This window comes from Pollachius pollachius, assembly GCF_949987615.1.
Source record: "Pollachius pollachius genome assembly, chromosome: 7".
NCBI classification, from domain to species: Eukaryota; Metazoa; Chordata; class Actinopteri; order Gadiformes; family Gadidae; genus Pollachius; species Pollachius pollachius.
Window position 1 is genome coordinate 4,774,636 of NC_136940.1, and position 16,332 is coordinate 4,790,967.

At 42.9% G+C, this 16,332-nt stretch overlaps 1 protein-coding gene across 1 annotated transcript; it reads left to right on the forward strand.

The window, feature by feature from the left end:
• Positions 1-1,742: 1,742 nt before the first annotated feature.
• On the forward strand, positions 1,743-15,767 carry gipc3 (GIPC PDZ domain containing family, member 3; the record flags this gene model as incomplete). The annotated part of the gene is made up of 6 exons (XM_079739485.1): positions 1,743-2,087; positions 8,430-8,615; positions 9,129-9,309; positions 13,360-13,469; positions 14,036-14,117; positions 15,616-15,767. The coding sequence occupies 6 exons, from the start codon at positions 1,743-1,745 to the stop codon at positions 15,765-15,767; spliced, it is 1,056 nt and encodes a 351-aa protein (XP_079595611.1).
• Between the last annotated feature and the right edge of the window lie 565 nt (positions 15,768-16,332).

Here is a 16,332-nt window from a genome sequence, read left to right on the forward strand (position 1 = left end):
TTCTTCAAACTTCAATCATCCAATCCACCAAACAACAAACAAGTCAATGGCAGAATTGGCTGTTTGGTATTGGCAGAGAAGATTTGACAAATTTTTCATGGGCGCAACCCACATACTCAGCTCTGCTGCTCATCGCACAAGGGCATGTTCCTTACAAATGGGCAACCCTTTGAAAGGGAACTATACAGGCTTTCCAACGGTATAAGATTTACTGCCAAAAAGCATTGTTACCACAGAGAAATAATCAACCAATCACAAGTTTCCTTACTTTATGTGCTAAGTTTATATAAAAATATAGTAAGGCAAGTAATAAGGTCAAACTAGTAAGATTTGCTTGTTTCTTCCATTTTAGTCTCACTTAGGCCAATACTCCTGGCATGGTCCTTCGAATGCAAAGACAAAATGTGATAAATATGAAAATGATGCTTTTATGTAGTAAAAAGTAAATTAGAAGGGCACTTAGTTGTAGTAAATTATCTTGACAGTCCTTAGTGGAAACCTCAACTTAAATCTCTGGCGATAAGGGGGATAGAAAATTCCATGGCTTTCATGGAAAAACATGAGATTACCAGGAATTTCCCAATGGGAAATTGTTGTCTGCAAGGGCAGACAGAATGCTGTTGTTTTTTGATTCAACCTTCCCAGAATATCCGACGAGCCATGGATCACATGAGACACAAAAGGGAGATGTCAAACATCGTCATCATATGCAACATCATGACAACATGTGATAAGTATGTTGTCATGATGTCATCAATAGTTTCCAGTGCAACAGTTCTACACATGAAAATATATATATTTAAGATGTAGACCTTGAATAACAAGAGAAAGGATCTTAGTCAAATATAATACAGATCAGATTACATTAAATTGCCTTTTTCAGACTCCTATCAAAAGCTAATCCAAACAATCAAAGCCGAAAGTTTCTAAAACACAACTGGAGTGAAGGTAGCAGATGATTATAATATATTGATACAATGTCTGAAAAAAAAAACGTGCCCTCTGCCTCAACATTGTGTTCGCTCCACAATAACATACTAAATGTTTCCCTGTAAAGCCCTTTGAGATGCGTCAGACATGAAACACCTGTGCAACAGGCTATCCACCATTGTTCATGTCAGTGTGCAGAGGTGAAAAAGGTCACTGCTTGGCCATACAGACCCTTCCTCCGCTAAGGTTGAGGTCTTGTAGGGGGTTGTGGGGTAAGGGTTGGTGGGGAGGGGCCTCTCACCTATTATAAGGTATCACCTTACCTCCAACACTGACACATTGTCTGCAACCATTTCCCATGGGGCATCCCTCCCCCTTTCTCTTATTCACCAATATAGTAAAACAGCTTCCCTAATAGTCGACACTTAACTAATCAGGCCTACACTCAGACACTCATCATTCATGTGCAGCACGTCTAACGCTCTGATTGAGTCTGTTAACCTTGACGTAACGATGTCTTGTGTTATAAAGAAGCTCCTTGCGTGAATTAGCCAGGGCTCGGGTGTCATTCACATGATCCCCGGCCTACTACGGATCAGGTTCCTCCACTGTGGGGGACAAGCAAGGCCTCTTTACGGCCTGCTGCTGTTACCTAGCTACCCTCATGACTAATTCAGCGCCCCCAGCGAGCTGCCCTAGGTGTTCTACTAGGTGCTCCCGACAGCAGCAGGGACAGTTTCTCTGTGCCCCGGCCAGAGAAGCACCCGACCCAGGCTCCAGTACGAGGACGACCACGGTCAAGAACGGAGCCCATGGAGAACGGCGAGGCCAAGAGCCCCCAGACCGAGGAAGAGACTGTGGCGATCGCAGCGGCGGCGGCGGCGGCGGCTCCGGCTACGGAGACAGGGGCCCCAGATGACGAACCGAAGGCCCAAAGCCAGACGACCGGCCCTAACCCGGAGGGCTCGGAACCCACGGCACCCCCGCTGCCCCCTCCGTCGCCACCTCTGGCGGGCCCAGCGGAGTACCCCAGGCCCAGGCTCGTGTTCCACACCCAGCTGGCCCACGGTAGCCCCACGGGACGCATCAGTGGCTTCACCAACGTCAAGGAGCTGTACGCCAAAATCGCAGAGGTGTTCAACATCTCCGCCTCTGAGGTAAGGGCCGACGCTCGGTCGGCCATGCATCCATTTTAATTTGTATTACACAAGCTAAGGGTTCACCCGGGTTGAGGAGAGAGCTATTGTTTTGTTCACGGTTGACCGCACTTCCTGGCCAGGTAAAAATTAAGCTGAAAGCCAAAGGTGGATAGATCGGATCATCTGGCCGGTAAAACATTGCAGGGTTACATATTATAATGCTTAATTGGCAGGTAGGCTTTTTCTGGTTTGGCAGATAGCAAAAACAAAACCCTTTTTGAACCCTGCTGAGATATGATAACCAATAACCAGAATAACGGCTTGCTGTTTGTTTTGTACGTGTCAATGTTTTGGTTAAATGTATGTTTGAGGGTGAAAATGATACGGTAGTAATCAGCACTGTAAGCGCGGTGGTCAGTCGAGGTCTGTGTCGGGTTTTGTCTGGTGCTGGGGGAAGGTGTTACATTTCGGCTCTTCCGACAGCGTTTCCATGATGCGCTCGCTGAAGAGGGTTACACCTCGTCGCCACCAGCTGTCTGGGCCGGCACTAATTTGATCCGTTGTCGGGATCAATAATGCAAATAAATAAACGAAAAATGATCTTTAGTTTGACGGGTGATGGAGTAGACAGCGGTGGCAAAAGTGCACATTCTTCACTCAAGTAGAAGAACAGATACTTGTTCATAAAAATACTATTGTAAAAGTAGAAGTACTGATTCAACTTCTTTACTTAGGCTCTGAAATGTATTCAAAGTATAAAAGTAAAGAAGTATCCCTCTGACATTCTACAGGCTGTTTCTGTGCAAAGCTAACTGAACCGCACATCATATTAATGTAATTCAAAGACTGTTAGGGTTTGAACCATTCTAACTTCAAATTAAATTAACAATCAAATGAAAATGTACTTTGCGCCGATGAACAAATCAGTTTTAAATTTCAGCAGCGGAACTCTGTTTTTCTAGAAACTTCTTTGCTTGAAATTCCATAACTTCTACAGGATTGAAAACCATACATAATTACAGTAACAAAGTTTTCGTTAATTCCCACCTCTGCACATACAGCAGATAAAAGGGAATCATACTGATAAGATTGGAAGAAACCTTCATGTGAAGCGCAGTGTATTAAGGGTTTTGAACGCAGCCTGTTGAGTTGAATATTGTACTAATTGTGTCACTGAAGATTTTAAATGAAGATGGATGGCTGAGGCATTAAAATGGCCAATTTATAATGCTGTGTGTGTTGGTCACATTAGGGAAAAACAGATCTGACTTTTTATATCTATTTTGGAACAACTTAGCATGAACAAGTTAACAGAATCACTTTGACAGTGTATCTGAACAGAACATGTTGTTATGGTCCCTTTGATTTCAAAACACAATTTGTCATTGTGTGAATACATTCATTTAAATACTACTGCCATAGCTAAACGGAACAGAACTCGATTTTCTGGATATTCTCTGTGCGGCCAGGTCATTCAACAGATTCAGTTTAATGGAAAGTGGATTTCTTGAATTATTTGGTAACAATGTGTGGTCACAAGCTACATGACTCTTTTATCAGACACCTAGTGTATATGTGCAGCTTGGATGCTTGTGATCAAGGTGTGTGCATATATACAGTGGGGCAAAAAAGTATTTAGTCAGTCACCAATTGTGCAAGTTCTCCCACTTAAAAAGACGAGAGAGGCCTGTAATTTTCATCATAGGTAAACCTCAGCTATGAGAGACAAAATGAAAAAAAATCCAGAAAATCACATTGTCTGATTTTTTAAGAATTTATTTGCAAATTATGGTGGAAAATAAGTATTTGGTCACCTACAAACCAGCAAGATTTCTGGCTGTCACAGACCTGTAACTTCTTCTTTAAGAGGCTCCTCTGTCCTCCACTTGTTACCTGTATTAATGGCACCTGTTTGAACTCCTTATCAGTATAAAAGACACCTGTCCACAACCTCAAACAGTCACACTCCAAACTCCACTATGACCAAGACCAAAGAGCTGTCAAAGGACACCAGAAACACAATTGTAGACCTGCACCAGGCTGGGAAGTCTGAATCTGCAATAGGTAAGCAGCTTGGTGTGAAGAAATCAACTGTGGGAGCAATTATTAGGAAATGGAATACATACAAGACCACTGATAATCTCCCTCGATCTGGGGCTCCACGCAAGATCTCACCCTGTGGGGTCAAAATGATCACAAGAACGGTGAACAAAAATCCCAGAACCACACGGGGGGACCTAGTGAATGACCTCCAGAGAGCTGGGACCAAAGTAACAAAGGCTACCATCACTAACACACTACGCCGCCAGGGACTCAAATCCTGCAGTGCCAGACGTGTCCCCCTGCTAAAGCCAGTGCATGTCTGGGCCCGTTTGAAGTTTGCTAGAGAGCATTTGGATGATCCAGAACAGGATTGGGAGAATGTCATATGGTCAGATGAAACCAAAATATAACTTTTTGGTAAAAACTCAACTCGTCGTGTTTGGAGGAGAAAGAATGCTGAGTTGCATCCAAAGAACACCATACCTACAGTGAAGCATGGGGGTGGAAACATCATGCTTTGGGGTTGTTTTTCTGCCAAGGGACCAGGACGTCTGATCCGTATGACGGAAAGAATGAATGGGGCCATGTATCGTGAGATTTTGAGTCAAAACCTCCTTCCATCAGCAAGGGCACTGAAGATGAAACGTGGCTGGGTCTTTCAGCATGACAATGACCCCAAACACACCGCCCGGGCAACGAAGGAGTGGCTTCGTAAGAAGCATTTCAAGGTCCTGGAGTGGCCTAGCCAGTCTCCAGATCTCAACCCCATAGAAAATCTTTGGAGGGAGTTGAAAGTCTGTGTGGCCCAGCGAAGGCCCAAAAACATCACTGCTCTAGAGGAGATCTGCATGGAGGAATGGGCCAAAATACCAGCAGCAGTGTGTGAAAACCTTGTAAAGACTTAGAGAAAACGTTTGACCTCTGTCATTGCCAACAAAGGGCATGTAACAAAGTATTGAGATGACCTTTTGTTATTGACCAAATACTTATTTTCCACCATAATTTGCAAATAAATTCTTTAAAAATCAGACAATGTGATTTTCTAGATTTTTTTTTTTCATTTTGTCTCTCATAGCTGAGGTATACCTATGGTGAAAATGACAGGCCTCTCTCATCTTTTTAAGTGGGAGAACTTGCACAATTGGAGGCTGACTAAATACTTTTTTGCCCCACTGTATATGGTCTATATATGTTCATAGAGAGAGGGGGAGGGACAGAGAGAGTGAGTCAGGGGCAGGGTGGAAAATATGACATACAGAAGGAGATAATGTACACTATGGTCGTATCCTCAGGTAATACACATTAAGATAAGAGGCTGACATTGGACTTATCGCACGCTTATCGGCGGCGGCGCTGCCAAGGCCGGTCTAACACGCCGGTGCAAAACAAGCAGTCGCACGCGAAGGGGCAAATGAATTGAACGGCTGAGATATGTGTCTTCATACATTCCATAGGAAGTGACCTTGACCGGCTTATCAGCACACGCAGAGACTGAAGCTACACATTCAAAGCTGTTTACACCTGCTTTTAACAAGTTTCCTTTAGACCCACTATGCGTAACCTTTTGTTAAATCAAAGAATTATACACAGGACACTGCCAAGTACTTCCCTATATAATTAGAATGATTAATTTGAGAACTTTGCAATGCCAGATGGTATGAAATCACCTTCACGACCAAACAAGTTATGTTATCAGGAGCTGAACAAAGTAACAGACAGATCACAGTATATTATGTTATTTCAGCCCAGTCTCACGGAAACACGTGACGTGACACTGTCACGTCACGTCATTTCATCTATTCATTCGTGATCTGGGACACGTAATTTCAATTTTTTCGTGGCTAAAGCACAAATTTCAAACTCATTCTAAAAAGAAGAGATGAAGCAGCTACCTTTTTTTCCGTCGCGGTTTGCCTACAGAACAGCGCACCTGCATTAAATATATACGTTAATTGTCACAATTTCACAAAAATTGCTTTTTGGCACGAAAAAAATTGAAATTTCGTGTCCCAGATCACGAATGAATAGATTAAATGACGTGAAAGTGTCACGTATTTCTGTGAGACTGGGTTTGTTATTTACATAGGCCATTGAAACAATGGCTATATAAGTAGGCCTACTGTAGCAAAAAGGCCTACATAACACAAGTAGCTCATTTTGACATAATATATGTAGTATGCGGCTAAAACATTTACATTTACATTTACATTTAGGGCATTTAGCAGACGCTTTTATCCAAAGCGACTTACAATAAGTGCATTTGTTACATTAAGTACATTTGTCATAAGAAGTGAAACAATATATCGTTGTCGGTACAGTAAAGATGTTCATAGAACCAAGTGCAAGTATTACAATCGCTAGGCTAACCCATTCCCCGTGAAATTAAATACAAAACAAATTAAATAAACCCTTACTGATGAACAAATTAATGAATCGGTGGCTGATATGGTCTTATAGTTTATAACAGAGCTGGTCGGGTACTCAAGGCATACAATTATGAAAATATGTTGTTTTGGGTCAATGACGACCCAGGCTGGGAACCATAGGTCTTCTTCGTAGGAAGAGGTATGTGGTTACCTGAACTTTAAAATGGCCCGGTTACGGCACTGGGGCTGTACAGGAACTGATGCTCAGCTGTTACTTTCATTTCACAGCCATTTACAAGTCGCAAAATACAGAACAAGGGCCTGACCTTTTTTCGGGGACAATTGTATGTTTTTTTTAGGGTGACACACTCAGAGCCCCAGTTCCCGTTTGACCCTGCGCTTAAAAATGCAGCATACAATACACTGATATACCCTGCTGACCCTCACTGTTTTCGTGGTTGTATTGCCATGAACTGTTTTACATCATGTACGTCAGGGTTTCCCACAGCCTGGGCAGCCACCGAAGCAAGCAACACCCCCCCCATGTGAACAACAACGTGTCTATTAATAGTTGTGTTCAGTGGACCAACTGTATTTTTTTATGTCCGTATGACTACAGATGAAGAGTTTAGGCCTCACATGGATTGTCGTTCACACGGATTACAAATGCAAGCACGGATTGTCAATCTCTTCAAACAGATAATAACTGGGAATAATTTCGCACCGATCAAAAATACAAGCACAGACGACCTATGTACGCAGGCATTGTCAATCTGTTTACATTAACAATATAGAGAAACATTAACCCCCATCTATCGCCTTTGAGTAGGCTTATCCAGTGAGTGACTGAAGTCAGGCTCAGAGAGTTTATGGGAAGCCTGATTGAACATACTTGATTGGGGAAGGTAAGACGTGGATCTTTTGATCATACTTTCCTGGCATCCAATGACGTTTATTCAGGCAGTCACAGAGCATGGCCTTGAACTGCAGTCAGACGGCAATGAAAGACCAATTAGATCACTCCGTTGACAACCTCGTTGAGAATCACCTGTGTGTGTGTGTGTGTGTGTGTGTGTGTGTGTGTGTGTGTGTGTGTGTGTGTGTGTGTGTGTGTGTGTGTGTGTGTGTGTGTGTTCCTTTTGGTTGTGAAATACCACCAACAGTAAATGTAAATGCAGTTAAGTGTTACTACATTTGCATTTACTTTTACTTTACTCTGTATTGACTATTTCTTTTTTATATGCTTTTATCTGAAAAGGCTTACAGAGATTTCAGATACAGTTCCTTAATTGAGCAGTGGTGAGGTCTGCCTCAAGGACGTCTGTGTAGGCACCCGGTGGCATACCTTTGGGATCTGACATAATAGGGCGGAGGCTAATTATCTTTGACTGAGACATCCAAACCGTGACACTCCACTGCCCATGTTGACTGAGTTTAACAATGCTATTTTGATGGAACACAAGTTCCTCTCTAACAAACATCTGAGATAGAATGGCATCTATTTTAAGTTATTACCGAATCCTATATGTATTTTCAAGTCTGACTTAATCCGTTTTCAATTTCTCAAGAAAATACTATTGCTACCCGTGCAGGTTTCCGAAACCATGCTGCCCTCTAGTGTTAAACAAAGTGGTGGACGCATGTGAATTGAGTGAATGCAACATTTATAAAACTGACTCACATCTACACAGATGGGACTTCTGACTTCTACACAGTAAGGGTCGTAGGAGTATAAGCTCTGTTCCATAATTAAATAGTGGATTCAGGGTATAGTGGATACAGGGCCATATGGCATCATTACATTTCCTACGTTTTTTATTCCTTGTCGCATGGCCCCTATATAACTTGGTCCACTTTGAATGAATTTGCTTCTCTCTCCATCATCTCTACCAGCCACGACCCCTTCTTCTCAAAGCGACTCAAGCTCTGTTTTGGGTTTCTTACTCCTTAGATCTTGTTCTGCACCTTGAACTCACACAAGGTGGACATGCAGAAGCTGCTGGGGGGGCAGATCGGCCTGGAGGACTTCATCTTCGCCCACGTCCGGGGGGAGACCAAGGAGGTGGAGGTGACCAAGACGGAAGACGCCCTGGGCCTCACCATCACGGACAATGGAGCCGGCTACGCCTTCATCAAGGTGGAGGATGAAGGAACCATGACGATGGTGATATCAGAAAACAGTTAGGGGTCACAACGGGACGTAAGAACAGCTGGATTTGTGTAACAGAACAGACCTTTTAAGGAATTCGTCTTAATTGCAATGATATTTTCACGAATTGTGTCTACATTTTTCCAGAGTACTTTAATGGTTTAAAACATGCCTAGGCCTTGTATTCAAAGGTTGCGTTTCATATCTAGGACAGGCCTATGCTTGGTCAACCTGAGTATTACTCAATGATTATAAATCATTTTTTAACTGTTTAACATAAAAGTTAAACAGTTAAACAAGGTCTTATAAGTAATTTGGTGATATATATATATATAGAGAGAGAGAGAGAGAGAGAGAGAGAGAGAGACACACAGACAGACAGACAGACAGACAGACAGACAGACAGAATGACTGACTGACTGACTGACTGACTGACTGACTGACTGACTGACTGGCTTTGGGCTACTCGTTGACACCACTCCGCACTGACCTTTCCTCCAGAGAATAAAGGAAGGCAGCACCATAGACCAGCTGAGGACGGTCTGCGTCGGGGACCACATCGAAGCCATCAACGACCAGAGCATCGTGGGCTGTCGGCACTACGAGGTGGCCAAGATGCTGAAGGAGCAGCCGCGGGGCGTGCCGTTCACCCTGCGGCTGGTGGAACCCAAGAAGGCCTTCGGTGAGTCCTGATGGGAGACACGACTCGACCAACCGGGGTGGCAGTGGAGTTTATTTCAATACAAATCATTATTTGTGTACTCACTTCATTTAAGTTTTACACACACACACACCAGTTTATTTTCTTTTTTTTTACAGTTTGGACATATTTTTTACGCTCACTAGCAGTGTTATTAATTTTAGATTTTGTAAAATATAGGTGACCTGGTGGCTATAATTAAAGGCACGTCTGTATGAACAAGCTGAAGGCCCAGTAGAGAAGGTCTGAATTGTCCAGCCTGATTCTCTAGCGTCCTCTAGCGACAGCATCCGGATTATTCAAATGAGCACGATGACGTCACACACATGCAAACGCTTAACGCGACTTCTGCAGCAGCTTGTGCTTGGTCCACATCTGGAATAAGCAGCTGGTGGAGAGAGGCGGGATGCCTTGCTCTGTCCGCTGAGCCGTTGTAAATATAGTGGCCATGTCGTCGTATCAAATATATCATAAACTCATAATCCCATGGGAAACCCCAACGATGTAGTTTTCCAGATTTACCTTTTTTAACTGAAAATCGGATCACATTTAATTTGTAGAAACATCGTTTTGGATGTAGCGCCCTCCTTTGACCAGATACGATCACTACATCCCGTTCAGTTGAGTCAACCCAAACAATTGAATCCCAACTCCTATTGTACCGAGAGCAATATACTGTTGTTTTAATTCCAACTGACAAATGTACTTATTGTACATTTATTGTACATATTGTACAGTTGCTTTGGATAAAAGCGTCTGCTGAATGGCCTAGATCTAAATGTAAATGTAAAAATAACTGTAGGCCTACTAATAACCTTTGCAGGGTTTGTACTTACAAGTGGTATCAGCTCTCTCACTTAAAACGAACCATGTAGGCCTAAAGAAAAACAATTCTAGCCATTATTTTAATTTAACTGGAACAATGCTTGTAACCATAGGGGATTCCGGCATGTATTTAATTTAAAAAAAGTCATGAATGTTTATATTTGTCCCACTTGTAATTCATCCCAGGCATAATGCTGTAGGGGTGTCTGTGTATGTTCAGAGACTTGTCTTATAAACACACTATAGGTGCAGACACATCCGTTTCAAAGTGTCTTGCCAAAGTGTTAGCCACATGACACACATTCAACTCATGTTGAGTTATTTTAAGTTCGCAATTTCCTTCTTTCAAATGAACATACACTAATATAGTAATATAATGACCTAACCTAATGTAATTGTGTCATTATAAAGATGAAATTTACCACTACTGCTGAGAAAATGTGAGAAGTATAGTGTGTTTAAACAATGGTTGTCAGATATACTGCAGAACAATGGCTGGGAAGCCAAACCTACACTCTACCAACATAGTTTGCAAGGATAATTTAAAACACACACACACACGCACGCACGCACGCACGCACGCACGCACGCACGCACGGACACACACACACACACACACACACACACACACAATCTCAAACAAACACACATAGTCACTGTGATTAAGTGCGATTAAGTGTGTACTTCCTCACATACACCTTTCATTTGCTCCACACTTCTGTGCTAGAAACTGTCAAGCCATTGTATATAGTGAGGGAGCAAAATAGAGTTAATGTTGTCCTCTGTTGCTTGGAGAGGGAGCATTCCCTCACACATAGCCCCTTATTCAATGTCGCACAGGAGGGAGTGTTGGTATACTGGATACCATCACGGCTGGGATACAGTCCAGGCGTAGGTACTTGAGTGGCTGTGAGTAACCTAACCACAGCTAATCACAGCCCGACGTCCTGACCTTGTGATATTGCTTTCATACAACAGCTCTACAAGCACCATGAATGAGTTAAAAGTAATAAGGGTCAAGAGATTATTATTATCAGAAGTCTAATTTTTTATTTCTCCTTTCCCTGCATACTGGAATGCTACAGTGTGTAGGTCTGCACGTTATCGCCGGCCAGCTCTACTTTGTATCATGTACACTTATCTGAATGTTTATTATTTATTCTTTGTTTATCTATTGTTGTGCAGCCAGTGAAATAAGTGTCTGCAAACATGTCTCTTTTATACTCTCTATCAGCACTAATGGAATGCTAGATTGGACACCAGATGAATCTGCGCGCTCATGTTTTATTTGCTCTCGCAAATGCATCTGGTCCTCTCTCTTTCGGACAGATTTCCAGCAGACCTGGCCCAGATCGGGCCAATCACAACGGTTTATTTAATTAGAGGTGTGTTTGATATGAAGACCGCCAAGAGGAGCACCTTATTTTGATAAACAACCAAGATGGCTGCAGTTGATGTGTCACACGTTTCGCTGCTCTGATTGGTTATAGGTTCTATCCAATTGTGTCCAGAGGCATTTTTGCTCTGCATCCGTTAATTACGCCCCTGAAAATCCATGTTCCACACTAATATGCATTTGCAAATTAGTCTGATAGTGTCAGACTAATTGAATGCCTCTTGTCCAATCAAATAGCTTGGGTCAGAACTAACCATTGTGTGATGCATTTAAGTACAGGGCTTTGATGAATACTCAATTCTGATTGGTCAATCACAGCATTCCGCAGCCTGTTATCACAGCATGATCCAAGACCCCCTACGTTTCCCGTCGGGGTCCTGTTGCCCCCTGGCCGGGTTTGATTTCCCGATAATGAACAGCTCGCTGTACGTTGTCCCTTACTTAGAACATGTACCTCCCCGTGTTCATTAATCCCAGTCCCGGGCTTATCAGACAGGAAACGCAGTCCACACGTGAGGTCACTTCCTGTGGCCAATCAGTACCCCTCGGAGCGTATTCCGTACGGGGTAAGGTTAGGACGCGTCAGGTCTGTTCGGGATCCAGAGGAAAAAAAATAGAGACGTTGGCTTGGGGCCCTAGATGGGCCTCTTGATTATTCCCATGGCTGTAGATTCCTGTTCTATACAATATCGCTCAGAACAATCACAAATCTAAAAAGCATTGAAGCTGCACGTATGCAAGCCAGGACAACGATTAAATTAAACACCAGAAATCTAAAAAGATGATTTCCTCAATGATCACTGTAACGTGAACCATCACCCCATCTCCATTTCTAAAGTATCAATCGTCTGAGAAGAGGTGAAACAAAAGTCCCAAGACCCCCCTATAGTGCAGAATAGTCAAATACATTGTATTAGGGTTGGCCCTTATATTTCAGCACAATACAAAGCAAATAGGAAGGTTGTGTATGATTAGGTTTCCTTGTGAAAGTGAATTTACCACTGGACAGGATATCTATATAACTAGACAATACACAGACACATGCGTGACCCTAGCTGACACGCACAACCTATTTCACTGAACACACCTGTCAATCAAATCGCTTATTGGTCTGTGAAAGCAAATTAGGACCGGTTAATAATTAAAACAACCACCGCCTCTTCCCCCTAGCAACGGTGACTGCATGGCCCCCACTAATTGGATGTTTGAATATGATGGATTAGGTTTCACACGCAATATGATTTATGACGCTAATTACAAAAGCAGTGTACCAGAGACAAGCAGAGGATCAGAACCGCGAGCGTGTAAATACTAAACATCAGGAGACACATTGGCTGGTCCAACAGACCCTGCCTTAAGGCCAAGACACACTTGGCGGAAAACAAGGATAACAAATCGAACATCATATGTATTTGTTAATTCCTCGGACCAGACACACGCTTTTTCTTTTTTTTTTTTTATTTCCCCTAGCAGCAGCCCTGGGGACAAGATGGCCGCCGGCTCCGGTTGGCACAGAGCGGCGAGAGAAAAGCCTTGTTCTACTATGGAATAGTTCAATGCCACATAGTTATAGGCACATCATGTGTTTGAGCTTAATAAGTTAGTTAAATACAAAAAACACATTATTATTTTATTGTTTCCTTCACTCTTCACAAAATTGGACATAAAAAGTAAATTTGTGGTAATGAATGTTAATGGTATAATGGCCTTGGACTTCCCCTTTAAAAAACAAACTGTCTGAAAACAAACTTGTTGTCTTAATGTCCATCTGCGAATTAAAGCGTGTGTGTTTGTGTGCATGTGCGGTCCAGATATGATCGGAATGAGGACCAGGGCACCAAAGTCCAGCGAGGGGAAGATGGTGAATGGAAAAGAGACACTGCGTCTACGTTCCAAAGGCTCCGCTACCGTCCAGGAAACGGTGATCACACACGCACGTACACACACACACACACACACACACACACACACACACACACACACACATATACCAGACATACAAATATATGTGTGCATGTTTATTGTGTGTGTGTATGTATGAGTGTGTTTACGCGTTGGATGTGTGTGCGTGTACATATATGCATCAGTGTGTTTGATTATATGTGTGCGAGTTTGCTCACACAGATACAATAAAACACACTCACACATTTGTATACAACCCTTCACCCCCACCTGCCCTAAGGCTAATCCAAGACACTCAATCTAACACACTGACAACCACAAACAAGTACACACAAACACAGACCAGAGCAAAGAAAGTTAAGACACAGACACATCGCTATGCACTGTTTGTAGATGTCATATTTTGCCAAGAGTAATCTGTTTATAATACAATAAACAAGCATATCTTCACAATAACACACTAAGTATAAACCACAAGCTCAGGCTCCTGTGGTTCAAGTCTCTGATACGTTTTGACTCTAATGATGCTATGGCTTTAAATCAAGAAGTATATATAAATATAACGTTAAGTGTTTCCTCTGCCAGCCCAATGAGTTTGAGGAGCAGGCCACGAAGAAGGTGGATGACCTGCTCGAAAGCTACATGGGCATCAGAGATCTGGAACTGGGTAAGATACTAGTACTACCATTACTACTACTACTACTACTACTACTACTACTACTACAGCTGCTGCTACTACTATAATATAACTATTACTACAACTACTACTATCAAATTAATAACTAGATTATGGGTAATAATACAAGTAAACAAAAATATATACAATAATTATAATAATAATAGTTACTATCTATGTTGCACCTTTCATAAAAACTTTTTTGGTAGTTTTTGGAAAGCGACCTACTGCTAAGTACCTAAGCATACGTCATTGAGCCAGCAGAAAGCATTTCAACCCAATTGTTCCCCATCAAAGCATTTTTTTTCAGCCCTCTTGGCATCTCATGATGTCCTCTGTGTGATGTACTGATAACATTAATGACATTAGTCTCTCCTCGGATTGCCTTGCCGACTCCTGCTTTCAATAAAACGTTTGTAGATTTCTCCACACACGTTTAACTGGAATTTTTTTACGTTAAAGTTTAAGTGCTTTCAAGTGAAACCCGTACCAAACCGCAAATACTATGATGTGCCGCTTTAAGTAAAAACTCTTATCAGCTGTCCCACCTCCTAGTTTAACTACCCTCCTGTAAACAAACAAACATCTTGAACCTTTTGAGTCACAATCTAAGCATGCTTTCAAGTGAAATCTGAATCAAGACACAAAGGCTTTTATCTGCAGCTTAAATTTAAAAGTTCCATCAGCCGTCCCTCCCCTTAGTGGATCCATCCTCTTGTAGACAAACAAACATTTTGAACCTTTGGAATCAAATTTAGGCATGCAGCGGTGTTCCGGAAAGTGAACCACTACTTTCCCCACTCTATTCAGCGGTACTTGTGGAGTCAAGGGAGAACAGGACATGCCCTATAAGGAATAGTCTGATGTCTAACAGAGACACTGTTTATACATTTCTTTACGAATTGCAAGGTTGCATTCCTCTGATGTCATCTAGTAACAGCTATATTTCCCAGGGCTCGGAGGAATAGGGTCCTTTGTACACAGAGAGCTTAATGGATGTTTAGTCCACATATTGGATGAGGAGATCGGGGGGGGGGGGGGGGGGGGGGGGGGGTGCGGGCACACACACACACACACACACACAGACACACACACACACATACAGGCTATCTTTGGACTTGTTGTGCGTTTAGAGGCAGTTCACATCAGTTTAATATGTGATGCAAAACATCCTCTGGAAGGGAAGTCAGTGTATTCCTTTGTCCTTTATTAAGAGTTAAAAAAAGGAATCTGGCTAGACTGAGACATTTGAAAATATGAATACAACCATAAATAGGTCTTACATTTAAGGCTTGGATATAAAGTATTTACACCCTTTACTTTGGTCTAAATCTTATTAAAACAATGGTCCTAGATTTGAGTTACAGGGGCAGGAGAACATGCAGAACTTCAGTATTCTTGTCCTCGTTGATCTTGCCTCAAGTCACGAATGCACCCTTACATGTGTCGCCTTTGTCATCATCTTCATCATCTTCCTCCTTCTCTCCAGCGACCACAATCGTGGAGGCGGGGAAGGACAAGAAAAACCCTGACGACTTTGCCGAGGCCCTGGACTCGGTCCTGGGGGACTTTGCCTTCCCGGATGTCTTCCTGTTTGATGTGTGGGGCGCCATCGGAGACGTCAAGAACGGCCGGATATAGATTCAGGTACAAAACCAGAGAGGGGGGGGGGGGGGGGGGGGGAGGGAGAGAGAGGGGGAGGGAGAGAGGGAGGGGGAGAGCCAGCAGAACCAGAGCGAGACCGAGGGGGGAGGGAGAGACAGAGAGACACAACCAGAGTGGGAGAAGGCAGGCAGTTAAGAGAAGGGAGAGAGGGATAAGGAGATAGAGAAGAGGGGGAGAGGATAAATGGGGGAAGGTGAGAGAAGGAGCGAAGGGGAGGGCGAGATAAAGGGGGAGAGACAGGTACAACACAAGAGAGAGAGAGAGAGTGAGAGTTTAGGGGTCGCTCACTTTCTATAAACAGTGGTAGTAATCTTATGAATCTGATTCTGACAACAAATGTATTCAGCCCTAAGCCAATGCTGGACATGTTACACAATGTCCTGTCGACAAACCATACAAGTTCACACGGGAACAACACAAGAGCCATGGGGCAGAGCAGGAAGTGTGATAAGGCCATCAGAAACTATAAGGACTTCATCCGGCCGTCTTCACACGCTCCCTCGAATGGGCGTAAAAAGGTTATGAGGGTCACATGAAATTT